The sequence below is a fragment of the Phoca vitulina genome, unplaced genomic scaffold (assembly GCF_004348235.1).
Source record: "Phoca vitulina isolate PV1807 unplaced genomic scaffold, GSC_HSeal_1.0 scaffold30, whole genome shotgun sequence".
Classification (NCBI taxonomy): domain Eukaryota; kingdom Metazoa; phylum Chordata; class Mammalia; order Carnivora; family Phocidae; genus Phoca; species Phoca vitulina.
This window is the reverse complement of record NW_022589733.1, coordinates 17,553,207-17,567,820: the sequence shown is the minus strand read 5'-3', so window position 1 is coordinate 17,567,820 and position 14,614 is coordinate 17,553,207. Positions and strand designations below refer to the sequence as shown.

The following is a 14,614-nucleotide window of genomic DNA, read 5'->3' as shown; positions in this document are numbered from 1 at the left end:
GAGATCAGAGGATTTCCCGTTCACATTGTGACTTTCCACCACTCAATGACACTGCATCCACCCGCTTCATACCCGGAACCCGCCTTGGTAACATCGGGGAGCGGCGGTCAGCGGAGAGAGACCGGGTTGGCGCAGCCGGAAGTCCCGCCCTACGGAAGTGGGCCCGACCCGTTGGGCGGGAAACCGAGTCTGGCGTCGTCGTAGGCTGGCGGTGAGGGAGAAGGGGCGGAATCCCAGCGCGCTGCGACTTGAGGGTGAAGGTCACGGCCTCTGCTCCCCGCGCGTTCGGATCCTGCCCGGCTCCCGCCCGGGAACCGGGCTGTGGTCTCCTGTGGAAGGTGGGCTGCCGCCGGTAGGCCCGGGTCCGCCGTCACAGCGGCTGGGATGCGGGACGCCCGGCTCTTCCCTTTCCAACCCCCTGACGTGAGGGGGTGGATTGAGCTGGCGGGAACGGGCCTCCCTGAGGAGGCAGCAGACCCCGGCTGCAGTCCCCACAGCAGCTGGTGGCAGAAAGAGAATTGTCACGTACCATGTAGTCGGGCGTCTGGAGCCCGGCAGGTTCCGACCCTGATTGCACTTGAGAATCCTCGGGCCTCTCGCCGGGTGATTCGGGTTATGGGAGGGGTGGGAACCAGTGGTGAGGCCCTTTCTCAGGCCGTGGGCCGGGCCGCGTGGGCTGCAGCCCTTGAGGGGCGCACCCGCTGCTGGTGAATCCCCCATGAAGGGCCGGGACTCACGCCTTTAACGAGCATCCCGTCCTTGGCAGGAGTTGGAGAGCCCTGGCCTAAGAAGAGAGGGCCTGGGGAAGACCTCTGCTCTTCAAAAGGAGATCTCCCGGCTCTTTAGGTGAGCCAGGTCTTGGTGTTAATGAGGGAAACAGGGTGGAGGTAGACTTCCCTCCTTGGAAAGATCGGGCATCGCTCGCCTGTGCAAACTGGGAAGAGGTGATGAGGATTAATGTGAAACAGCTGCTCCGATCTCCTGAGTCTGGGAATGTAAATGTAGTGTGAACTCACTCGTGGTACCCTCGCTTTTCTGCACCTGTTCTCAATCTATTTTAACTATTGTAAAAGCTAATTTATTTGCATATTGGCCCTTTCTCCCTCGCTTCTCCTACTGTAAGGAAAATTTCCACAATGTATGAGTCCAAGCTGGGTATCCGCTGTCAAGGACTTAGTGATGGCAATTAATGGTGGGATTTTCAGCCTGCCAGCCTTATACAGGAAGATGCCATTTATCGTTCTGATATTTTGGGGGTAATATTTACATTTCAAAAAAGCTTTTCATGTTAACAGTTTCTAGGCCAAGGGAAAGAGTAATTTTCAGCTAGTTTTCTTGCTTAAATTTGAATTTAACAGCACTGTTTTGGGGAGTAGATTAAATTAAACCTGTAAGTGGGATGGTTTCTTCCTGTTACCTGGAAAAATCATTTCTCCCCCCTGTGAGAACACAGCAGATAATTTTGAAATCTTGTTCATTACAATTTGCATCTTCACTAAATTACCGAAAACACTGTCTGCTTTATTGAACAGATACTTTTGTGTTGGGGAAGAGACTATATAATTTAAAATATAATTATATAATTATCAATTCCTTGAAAGTTATAGCCTGTCCTTTGCTGTGGATGTTTCTAAAGCATTTTGCTAGTAAATAGATGACTTGTATTAATGCTACAAGGTAGTTGGAAAACTCTATTTTTTTGTGTGCAAAGTGACCATTTAATTGAAAAAAGTATAGGAAAGACAAAGGGGAATAGAAGGTAGTGTATTTTGTCAGTTTCAGTTTCAAGATGTTTAGATTTTAAAGTTATATTCCTTTTTAAAAATAAAATCATATTTAAAGCAGAATAATTCTGACTAATTAAAACTAAGGAAATAGTCCTTAAATTCCTTCACAAAGCAAAAATTTCCACACATGATATAGTAGTCCATTTTTATAAGTTTTTTTTTTTAAATTAGTCTTCCTTTTCCAAATCCTAACCCATTTGTTGAAAGGTAATGCATGTTCACATATGGGAGACAGTACAATAGAGGATAAGAGTGTAGGGGTTGGCCTCAGATTTTCTTGGTGCCCATTCCAGCTCTGGCACATACTCTCTGTTTGAACTTGGGCAAATTATTTACCCTCTCCTCATCAGAATTCATCCCAATAGCTCCCTCTTAGGATTGTTGTAAAAACTAAAAAGATAATATTTATAAGGTTTACAGAACACAACCTTGCCTATGATAGGACTTGAATGTTAGAAGCTTTTATTATTATAAAAATTGTGAAAAATAGAAAGAAGTGGGATAAGACACCATAGAACCACCGGCTAAAGACAAGTGTTAATATGTTGTTGTTTTCTATGTGGTTTTATTTTATGTTTGCCTCTACAAAATTGGGATCATGCTGTAGATAAAAGTTTGAGTTTTGTTCTTTTAGATTAATTGTAGCATAAGCATTTTGCCTTGTTATTAAACATTTCAAGCAAACATCAGTATTCTTGTAACAGTATCCTGTGAGTGTACCATAATGTACCTAACCATTCTTTTTTTTATTTAAATGTTATGTTAATCACCATACATTACATCATTATGGAATATCTAGGTTAAAAAATGGCAAAACTGGTGTATATTTATATATTACCTTATAAAAGATTCTCACATTTATTATTTTTTTGTTTGGGAATTTTATTTCCATTCTGAGAATGAGAAAAAAATAGAAAGGATAAGTAGCTATCTCCCTTTAACCTTATAGTGTTGGAGTAAATAAGAATTCTAGAGTTCTGTGAGTCCTGATGACTCTAAGAAGTTAATCAGACTCTCAGAGGTTTTTCTAAAAAATCAGTTTAGCATATGAGATGCCATATCAGAGTTGCTGGTTATTTTAAAAATTCTTCTAAAAAGTGATATATAAACAAAGATTTTTAGCTTAATAGTAGCATACTATGTTGAAAAAAATGGGTTGTTAGAAAAAATATTTTAATATTAAACTTAGCTTGTGTAGAGAAATGGAGTTCTTAAGTGTGTGTGTGTGTTTTAAATTTCTGATTCATGGAGGGGTGACCAATCAGAAATGATGGGATGAAAATTTACAGGAGAGAAAATAAGGAAGGAGTACCAGAAGAGGATCAGTTAGATTCAGTTAACCAACCATTTTTATGTTTATTTAATAAAATGTGTTAAATGCCTGTAGTACTTAAGAATGCCACGTGCGTTTATGTATGTTTTTAAATTTAATTCTTGTAACAACTTTATAAAGTAGGAATTTCCTATTTTGCAGATGAGGAAACTGAGCCTCAGAGAACTTAAGTATAACCTTTATCACATATTCAATAAGTTGTAGATTCAGTCCCTGCTCTCTGGCTTCAGGAAAACTATTTTTCCCTACCCCTTTGCATTTATAATTCTGGAATTCTCAAACATTGATTTAAATTGAGAGAATACCTTTATCTTATAGATGAAATATAAGGAAAAGGATACAGACAAGTATGGAAAGTGAGGACACAAAGAAGATACAAGGTGAGAAATTAATGGATTATTTATCTGGTATTAATTTTATAATCTATTAGTGGGATATACTGCAGATTATCTGACAGGATCCAGGAAATGAGAGAATTATTCAGCAATTTACATACGTATTTATTGTGCATCTACCCTGCCTGTCACACTGACTTCAGGACACTGACATTCTAATGGGTAAAGGCATGCTGATAATTAGAATACTGTATAATAGCTGATTTAATAGAGATATATACAAGAACAGTGGGAACCTGAGAGAACCACCACCAAAGTATACATGGAGGTACAGATTTCAGAGTTGTCCTTAGAAAGATAGAAATGATATCCATGGGCATGGAGGAGATTCATCAGAGAGGAAATATTAAAAAAAAAAAAAGGATGGGAAATAATGTTCCTTAATGCACACCACGTAAGGTTTTGGCTGAGGAAGAGGGCTCTCAAAGACTGAGAAAAATATTTCAGAAAGGTCAATGGAAGTTTAGGAATGTGGAATTTTGGAAACTAGCCTTTGGAGAATACTTCATGAGAAAGATTGCTTGAGCTTATCAGTGTCAAATGTCCACAGATGACTGAATTATCCACTCGATTTTCTATTTAGGAGATCATTTGTTTTATTAACAGTAAATTTGATACATTTCAGCCAGGTTGCAGTATATTGACTTTTGGGTGGGAAATAAGGATCTGGAGACAGTATGAATACCTAACTCTTCTTAAAAGCTTGACTGAAGATATATGGCAATAGGTAGAGGGAGACTGTAATGTTAAGGGAGCCTTGTAAGGGAGTAGAGACAAGAGAATATATGAAAGGGGAATGGAGATTCTGAAGAGGTAGAGGTTGAAGAGAACTGAAAAGAGAGGAGGGATAATTGTAGATGCCCCTCTCAGACCCTTTTTTACACTATGGGAATTATTCATATTTTTCTTGGTCTCCATCACCAGATTTTGAGTTCCTTGGAATCAGAATCCCCATCTGGTACAGAGTGGATGCATAGTAGACAGGCAATAAATATTTGTTAAATGAATAGATTTTTAAGGAAGTCATGGGCCTGTAATGGTGCCATTTGAGTTGCATGTGAGAGAAATCAAGTCAAACTAGTACAAGCAAGAAAGGAAATCTATCAGTTCATACCACTGGGAAACTCAGAGTTGTGAGGAAGAGTTCTCCAAAAAAAGCACAAAAAGGAGGGAAATCATTCTGGGCAGGAAAAAACCCCACCAAAGTATAGTAGTTGTAGTCACTATAGGGTCCCACAACACAGGTGAATGGATTAACCACGAACAAGAAGGGCGCTAGATACCTGTTCTGATATTGTGGAGGAAGAGATAAGAATGAGTGTGGCTGTAAATATTTTGTAGGAATCCTGTGTTGTGGAAAGTGGGGAATTCTGTGAGGCCTAACATCTGTGTCTTTGAGGATTTATCTTGGCATTTGTAACCTGCTTTTGCCCAGAGAGCAAGGCAAGCCAGAGATGCCAGATAATTAATGGCCCTTTCCCTGGGAGCAGCCCTGAACAAATGACTGATTGGAATTGATGGACAAATACTCTTCATCCTATGGTGGGGGTATCTCTGAGACATGTGGCTCCACCCTGGCTCCCAGAGTTCCCTTGTGGAGTGAAGCTCCAGTTACCCTTAATAATAACTTGCTTCTGTCTGCCTTCCTGTCCTGTGTCACTTTCTCAAAAAAGTACTTAACACTCAAATCCTTGTCTCTTGGTCTACTTCTGGGGAAACCCAATTAAAACAAAGTGGAAGAGGGGCTCCTGGGTGGCTCAGTTGGTTAAGTGTCTGCCTTCGGCTCCAGTCGTGATCTCAGGGTTCTGGGATCGAGTCCCGCATCGGGCTCCCTGCTTAGCTGGGAGCCTGCTTCTCCCTCCCCCACTCCCCCTGCTTGTGTTCCCTCTCTTGCTGTGCCCCGCCCCCCGTCTCTCCTCCCTGCTCCTGCTCTTTCTCTCACTCTCTCAAATAAATAAATAAAATCATTAAAAAATAAAATAAAACAAAGTGGAAGAGAAGGAGATGTGGGACAGGGGTTGGACGTTTAAAGATAGCTAAAGATTTGGAATAGCCATTGCAGAAAATGGCAGAAGCAGCAGAACGGTGTGAGAGATAGAGCTGACCGTGGATGGGATTGCTAAATAGATTTGGGGGTTATAACTTGGAATGCATACCAAATATTTGTAATGGCATAATTGCTTGATTTTTTTTTTTTCTTTTAGCAATGCCCAAATTTGGGCTGAAAGAGCAGAGAAAGGAAAATGTTTTTGAGTCATGGTTAGGATTATAGGACATGTTTAGTAGAAGGACGGGGGTCAAAGTAATCTTAGCAAGATAATGGTTGAGGTGATGAATCATGGGATCTAGGATGAATAGGGAAGGAAATGAAACTAGAAGCCTCGGTGCAGGAGGAGTAAAGGGATTATAGAGATCTTAGGGGTCAAGGAGTAAATATAAGAGTAAGAAAGTAAGACAGTTGAAAGGATTAGGGATAATATTCCAAAAGTAAGATGATAGATTTGAAAATATTACTGATAGATCTGTTCTGACTAATGACAGGGTTCCAAAGTTTGGCCTTGGAAATGAATAGCCAGATTTACATACAGTTTGAGATTTAGAAAAGAGAGACTGTCTCTTTCCCAGTATCCATATCAATCACCCAAAAGAACTGAGATTGGGGTCACTTTGGTCATTTGGACAACTGCAAAGCATACCAGTAATTTGATTTTTTTTTTAAGACTTTATTTATTTGACAGAGAGAGACACAGCGAGAGAGGGAACACAAGCAGGGGGAGTGGGAGAGGGAGAAGCAGGCTTCCCGCGGAGCAGGGAGCCCGATGCAGGGCTCGATCCCAGGACCCTGGGATCACGACCTGAGCCAAAGGCAGACACTTAACGACTGAGCCACCCAGGCGCCCCCAGTAATTTGATTTTTGTATATAGAATAGCTTTATTAAAATATAATTGACATACCACACAATTCAACCATTTAAAGTATACAATTTAGTTGTTTTTAATATATTCACAGTGTTGTACAATCATCATCACAATCAATTTTAGTGCCTTTTTATCACCCCCAAAGCAACCCTGTACTCTTTTTTTTTTTTTGTGAGAAGTTTCATTTTTTTTAAGTTTTTTTATTGTTATGTTAATCCCCATACATTACATCATTAGTTTTAGATGTAGTGTTCCATGATTCATTGTTTGTGCATAACACCCAGTGCTCCATGCAGAACGTGCCCTCCTCAATATCCATCACCAGGCTAACCCATCCTCCCACCCCCCTCCCCTCTAGAACCCTCAGTTTGTTTTTCAGTGTCCATCGTCTCTCATGGTTCGTCTACCCCTCTGATTTCCCCCCAACCCTGTACTCTTTAGCAGTCACACCACCACCACCCCCCAACTGTAGGCAACTGCTGATCTATTTTCTGTCTCTAGACTTGCCTATTCTGGACATATAAATTGAATCATACAATATGTGGGCTTTTGTGGCTGGCTTCTTTCACTTAGCATAGTATTATCAAGGATTATTCAAGTTTTATCAGTATCTTCATTCCTTTTTGTTGCCGAATAATATTCCATTGAATGGATATATCTTATTTTGTTTATGCATTCAAGTGGTGATGGAAATTTGGGTTTCCACTGTTTGGCAGTTATGAGTAATGTTGCTGTGAACATTCATGTACAAGTTTTTGTGTGACATGTTTTCATTTCTCTTGGGTATATATCTAGTAGTAGAATTATTGAGTCTGGTAAATTTATATTTAACCTTTTGGGGAATTGCTAGACTTTTTGCCAAAGTGGCTGTACCATTTTATGTTCCTACAGCAATGTATAAGGGTTCCATTTTCTTCAAATTCTTGGTAAACACTTGTCATAATCTTTTTGATTATAGCCATCCTAGTGGATTTGAAGTGGTGTTTTTTTTTAACTATTTTTATTTAAGATTTTATTTATTTATTTGAGAGAGAGAGAATGAGAGCGGGGGGAGGGTCAGAGGGAGAAGCAGACTCCCTGCTGAGCGGGGAGCCTGATGCTGACTGGATCCCAGGACTTCAGGATCATGACCTGAGCTGAAGGCAGTTGCTTAACCAACAGGCGCCCCTGTGAAGTGGTATTTAATTGTGGTTTTGGTTTCCATTTTCTTAATGACTAATGATGTTGAGCGTCTTTTCATATACTAACTGACCATTTGTGTATCTTTCTTGGAGAAATGTCTATATGCTTTTTACTTGGGTTATCTTTTTATTATTGACTTTTAAGAGTTCTTTATATTTTCTGAACACAAGCCCCTTATCAGATATCTGATTTGTAGATCTATTCTTCCCTTCTGTGAGTTGTCTTTTCACATTCTTGATATCTTTTGAAGCTCAAAAAATTTCAAATTTTAGGTCCAATTTATCCAATTTTCTTTTATAAATTGTGCTTCTATATTGTATATACTTGAATTTTTGTTTTATTTTCTTCAGGAATGATTGAAGGAACTAGGTTGCATAGGCTGGAGAAGATAAAACTGAGTTGTAGATGTTATTAGGTGCTTTGTCTGGGAAGGGAGGGATTATAATAGAAAATATCAAAGTAGGAGAGGGTGTACAAGAGGGAATAGAGGAATACATAAAGAAGTTTCTTGTTTTCTGCAGTTGTGCCTAGAATTGAAAATCAACATGCCCCATCAAAAATCCTCTTTGGCTTGTTGTTATTGCTATCCATACAGTCAAACTAACCTTCTTACGGTCTCTGTTAATGTAGAAAATGATCAATACATGTTTGCTATTGCTTTAAGATAATTTAGTAATAGCCTTTGTACTATGGTTTTTTACTAACAAGTTGAGTCATGAGTAATTTTATTGAACCAAATTGTCAGTTGAATTTCTTTTAAGAGGAAAACTAAATGTTGATTGATAATAGATCTAAGTTTCTTTTAATGTGTTCCTCTATGTTTTTATGTTCTTTCTTCATCCTATATCTTTGAGAACTTTAAATTTAATTCAAACATTATGTCAAAATCTGCATACAATTTTATTTAAAACCAAGAGATGAAATTGTTAAAAGGCCGTAGTGAAAAGTTTTATAGGGAAATGATTGTCTTTCATTTTTAGTTGCAAATAAATATTTCAAGTTTATATTTTTGTAAGTTTTGACACACACATATGTATATATGCAAACAGTAGCACAATCAGGATAGGGAATATATCCTCATGCACCCTTATAATACTTCTTTTTGTCCCTTCCTGGACCCCTTTCCCCCAAGCAACCACTGATCTGCCTTCTGTTACTATAGTTTACATTTTTTTTTCCAATACACGGAGTAATACAGTATATATTCTTTTTTTGTGGTTTCTTTCAGTTTAATTATTTTGAGATTCCTCCAGGTTGTTGCATATATCAATAGTTAACTCCTTTTTATTGTTATACTTAGCCATAGTGTATGGTCATACCACAATTTATTTATCCATTCATCTGTTGATGGACATTTCAGTTGTTTTCAGTTTTTGGCTATTACATATAATGCTGCCATGAACATTTGTGTATAAGTCTTTGTATGGACCATACCTGCTTTTCTTTTAGATAAATTCTTAGGAGTGAAATGGCTGGATCAAATGGTAGGTGTATGTTTAACAATTTATGAAACTGCTGAGGGGTGCTTGGTTGGTTCAGTCAGTTAAGCATCTGCCTTTGGCTTAGGTCATGATCTCAGGGTCCTGGGATCGAGCCCTGTGTCAGGCTTCCTGCTCAGGGGAGAACCTGCTTCTCCCTCTCCCTCTGCCCCTCCCCTTGCTTGTGCTTGCTCTCTCTCAAATAAATAAATCTTAAAAAAAAAAAGAAAATGAAGTTTTAAATTTTGATGAAATACAGTTTATTCCTTATTTTTCTACAGATTGTGCTATTTACATTGTGTCTACGAAATTTTCACCTAAACCAAGGTTGCAAAGATTTTTTCCTGTGTTACCTCTTAAAAGTTTTATAGTTCCAATTTTACATTATGTCTGCAATCCCTTTTGAGTTAATTTTTGTATATGGTTTGATTCGAGTTTGGTTTGTTATGTTTTTGAACATGGGTATCTAGTTGTTACAGTACCATTTGTTGGAAAGACTATCCTTTCTTCTCTGCATTGCCATTGTAAAAAAATAAGCCTGTTGGGGTTACATTGAATTTATAGATCAAGTTGAGGAAATCGACATTTTAGCAATATTTAGTCCTCCAACCCATGAAAAAGGTGTTTTACTCCCTTTATTTCAATCTTCTTTAATATGTCTCCACAGTATTTTTTAAGTTTTAGTAGACATGTTGTTCACATCTTTTGTCAGATTTATCCCTAAGTATTTAATATTTTTGATGCTATTATAAGCAGCATTGTTGTTGTTTTTTTTTTAAGTTGGCTCCAGGGGCACCTGGGTGGCTCAGTCGTTAAGCATCTGCCTTCGGCTCAGGTCATGATCCCAGGTTCCTGGGATTGAGCCACACATCGGTCGCCCTGCTCTGCAGAGCCTGCTTCTCCCTCTCCCACTCCCCTTACTTGTGTTTCCTCTCTCTCTGTGTCTCTCCCTGTCAAAAAAATAATAAATAAAATCTTAAAAAAAAAATAAAAATAAAAAAATAAAGTTGGCTCCATGCCCAAGGCAGAGCTCTAACTCATGACTGGTGAGGTCATGACCTGAGCTGAGATCAAGAGTTGGATGCTCAACTGACTGAGCCACCCAGGCTCCCCATAAACGGCATTATTTTTCAATTTCAATTTTCAATTACTTATTGCTGGTATATATAGAAATGTAATTGATTTCTGTATGTTAAATGGATATACTGAAACCTTACTATACTCAGTAGCTCTTTTGTAGATTCCATCAGATTATCTGTATAGAAGGTCATGTTATACATGAAGGTAGATAGTTTTATTACTTCCTTCCTAATTTGAATGTCTTTTGTTTCTTTTTCTCACCTGATGGCACTGGCTAAGCTCTCCAGTACAATGTTAAATGGAATGTTAAATAGAATGACATTGGCTAGACTCCCCAGTACAATGTTAAACATCTCTGTCTTGTTCCTGATCTCAGGGAGAAAGAATTCAGTCTTTCTCTGTTAAGTATTATGTTTACTGTAGGGCTTTTTTTTGTAGATATACTTTCTTAAATTGAGGAGGTTTTCTTCTAGTCCAAGTTTGCTGAACTTTTTTTTTTTTATCAGAAATGAATGTTGAATTTTATCAAATGCTTTTTCTGCATCTATTGAGATAACCATATAATTTTCCACGTTAGTTTGTCATATTACATCAATTGATTTTTCATATCTTAAGCCAACCCTGAATTTTAGGATATACCCACTTGGTCATGATGTATTGTTACTTTAAATGTTTTTAGATTCAGTTTGCTAAAATTATTTAGACTTTTTACATGTATGTTCATGTGGGATATTGGTCTGTAGTTGTCTTTTTTTCCTTTCTAATTGCTTTGGTTTTGGTATTAGGGTAAGGCTGGCCTCATAGAATAAGTTTGGAAGTATTCCTTCTCTCCAAACTTTTAGAAAAGTTTGTGTAGAATTGGTATTACTTCTTCCTTAAGCATTTGGAAGAGTTTACAAATGAAGCTATCTGAACCTGGAGTTTTCTTTACAAAAGGTTTTTAAAGTGTGATTTCAATTTCTTTCATAGATATAGGAATATTTAGGTTATCTGATTTCTTCTTGGGTGAGTTTAGATAATTTGTGTCTTTCTTTCTTTCTTTTTTTAAGATTTTGTTTATTTGAGAGAGAAAGAGAGAGAGTGTGCCTGCACATCAGCAGGAAGAGGGAGATGGGCAGGGGCAGAAGGAAAAGCAGACTCCCTGCTAAGCAGGGAGATCCATATGGGGCTCTATCCCAGGACCCTAGGATCATGACCTGAGCCAAAGGTAGAGGCTTAACCAACTGAGCCACCCAGGTGCCCAGTTTGTGTCTTTCTTAATGATTTTATTTTTTTAAGTAATCTCTACACCCAATGTGGGGCTCGAATTTACAATCCCAAGATCAAGAGTTGCATGCTTTACTGACTGAGCCAGCCAGGTGCCCCTAATTTGTGTCTTTCAAGCAATTTGTCCATTTCACCTAAATCATTGAATCTATAGATAAGAAGTTATGCATAACTATTATTTATCTTTTGAATATAACTAGAATCTATGATGATGCCATCTCTCATTCTGGTATTGGTAATTTGTGTCTTTGCTCCTTTTCCCTCATCAGTTTGTCTAGAGATTTATCAGTTTTACTGATCTTCTCAAAGAACCAGTTCTTTTTTCTTTTTTTTTTTTTTTTAAATATTTTATTTATTTATTTGAGACAGAGAGAATGAGAGAGACAGAGCACATGAGAGGGGGGAGGGTCAGAGGGAGAAGCAGGCTCCCTGCCGAGCAGGGAGCCCGATGCGGGACTCGATCCAGGGACTCCAGGATCATGACCTGAGCCGAAGGCAGTCGCTTAACCAACTGAGCCACCCAGGCGCCCTCTTTTTTCTGCTTTCAGTCTCATTGATTTTTAGTTTTGATCTTTATTTCCTTCCTTCTACTTACTTTGGGTTTAATTTACTGTTTTTATAGCTTCTTAAGATGGAAGCTAAGGTCATTAATTTGAGACCTTTCTTCTTTTTTTTTTTTAAAGATTTTATTTATTTATTTGAGAGAAAACACAAGCAGGGGGGAGCGGCAGAGGGAGAGGAAGAAGCAGGCTCCCCACTGAGCAGGGAGCCTGATTTGGGACTCCATCCCAGGACCCTGGGATCATGATCTGAGCGGAAGGCAGATGCTTAACCAACTGAGCCACCCAGGCGCCCCAAGACCTTTCTTTTTTTATAATATAAGCATTTAGTATTGTAAATTTCCTCCCAAATACTGTTTTGGTAGCATCCCACAAGTTATAATGTGTTGTATTTTCATTTTCATTCAGTTCATTTCTAAGTGGCAGATGTTTAAACCAGTGTAGATTTATTTAAAGAAAATAATATTTGAATTTTGTATTCTATTTCATGCAAGGGGAAAATCTAATAGTTATAAGAATTTCATTTCAAGTTCTTTTATTTAAGGAACATCTTTTATATATCTTTACTGTTTGATAGATTATAAAAGGAATATATACTTATTATTTTAAAAACAAACATTACAAAGATACAACATTTAGAAAGTGAAATTTAAATGGTTAGTTTTTGAAAAGAAACATTTGGTTTAAAAGAAAAAGAAATTTTTGTTCTTCAGAAATGAAGACTGACCTGAACTTATTATTGGAGTGCCTGAAGTATCAAATGGACAACCCTTTCTCACAAAAGGAAGCTTTGGTCACTATTCATTCAATTTGTCAACAAAATAGTAAGACATGATACTGAATTTTTATCTGTGATTCTAGTTCTTTAGTATTGTGATATATGAAATATGCATAGTTCTTTCTCTTTGACTCAGTTACTCTGTATGCTTTGTTACAAAGTTCACGTGATTTATTTTCTCCCTAAAAGATTCATAATATCATTTGTTTTGTTTTTCTGTACACCCTATAGGTAATGCAGGTGTTTATTTTAGGGAAATTGGTGGTTTGATGTTTGTAAAAAATCTTGCAAAGTCAAGTGAACATAGCATGGTAAAAGAAGCAGCCTTATACACATTAGGAGCTGTTGCAGAACAAAATGGTAATATATGAAAACTTTTTTTTTTTTTTTCATTATCCTTCAAGCATTGTGCTATATTTTAACAAACTACTAAAAAGTAATTTTAGAATTAAGTTCCTTTTTTACATGTCTGAATAGTTTTATCCAGTTATTTTATTTATTTGTTTAAATTCATGCATGCCACTTGTTAACTAATGAAGGAACCAGTAAAATAAGACAACTGTTTCAAAGGCAATGACAAAAAAAACAACATAGGCGTTACAGAATGCTAAAATAGATTTGTACGTAGGCATATAACTGGTCAGTATCTGCAGGGCAACAATCAGTTGCGTTCTACTGGCCAAAATGTTTTGTATTTCTATGATCAAGGGTAACCTAGGGCACCTGGGTGGTGCAGTTGGTTAAGCGTCTGACTCTTGGTTTCGGCTCAGGTTGTGATCTCAGGGTCGTGAGACTGAGCCCTGCGTGGGGCTCTGTGTGAGATTCTGTCTCCCTCTTCCTCTGCCCCTCCTGCTCATGTGCTCATGTGCGTGCATGCTTTCTCTCAAAATAAATAAGTAAATAAATATATATTTTTTAAAGGATGACTTGGATTACTATCAATTTTCTACAATTTACAGAGATGTAAAATAGCCCAAAGACAGTGAAAGACACAGATAATCTAGAAGGGTGTGCTAGATGGGACATTCAGTAATCATTTCAAAATCTTTCACAATTTTTCTTGCTGTTAGTCGGAAACATTTGTTTCACTTTGTCTTCTGTGCTTATCTTTTTTTTTGTCATGCAAAAGTTTATTTTTACAAAAATAAAATTCATCATTCTTTCCCCTTTTTGCTTCTGGATTTTGAGTCATAGGAAAGTTTTCCATACTCTTAAGGTTCTAGGAGAATCCACCCACATTGACTTTTGGTCCTAGTATGGTTTTATTTTTTACGTTTACATTTTCCTTTTTGAATCCTTTTGAATATCCTGGGGTATGGCATGATATATGCTCCAGTTTCATCTTTTTTATGTGGCAATCCAGCTATTCTAACACTTCTTATTAAAAAGATCTTTTTCATGTTGATTTGAGATGTTATTAGTGCTTCATGAATTTGCATATGTGGTGGGTCTATCTCTGGTTTTTCTATTACGTTCATTCTCTATATAACTAGGTAGTTGAGTCAAAAAACAAAGATAACCTACAACATCTTGTATATAGATAAATATACTCTGGGTATAGAAATTCATGTTGGTAAAAACATTTTCCTGTATTATACCCAAAATGAAGTTGAATCTAAAGTACTGGTTTGTCAAACAACTTTCTATTCTTAAAGTTTCATTTTTTTTTTTTTAATGCGGGGCTTGAACTTGACCCTGAGGTCAAGACCTGAGCTGAGATCAAAAGTCAAATAGCTTAGCCAATTGAGCCACCCAGATGCCACTTAAATTTTCATCCATAAATATTTCTTCATCATTTGGTAGGAATCAAGCTGTGTGCTAGTCATTGGGATAAAT

General features: G+C 37.6%; 1 protein-coding gene across 1 annotated transcript in view; it reads left to right on the top strand.

Moving 5' to 3' along the window:
* Positions 1-3,469: 3,469 nt before the first annotated feature.
* TERB1 (telomere repeat binding bouquet formation protein 1) overlaps positions 3,470-14,614 on the top strand; it is a 43,114-nt gene continuing 31,969 nt past the window's right edge. Inside the window, exons 1-3 of the mRNA XM_032424036.1 lie at positions 3,470-3,500; positions 12,714-12,824; positions 13,010-13,138. Coding sequence (XP_032279927.1) covers positions 3,470-3,500; positions 12,714-12,824; positions 13,010-13,138 — 271 coding nt within the window. The remainder of the gene's footprint in view (positions 3,501-12,713; positions 12,825-13,009; positions 13,139-14,614) is intronic.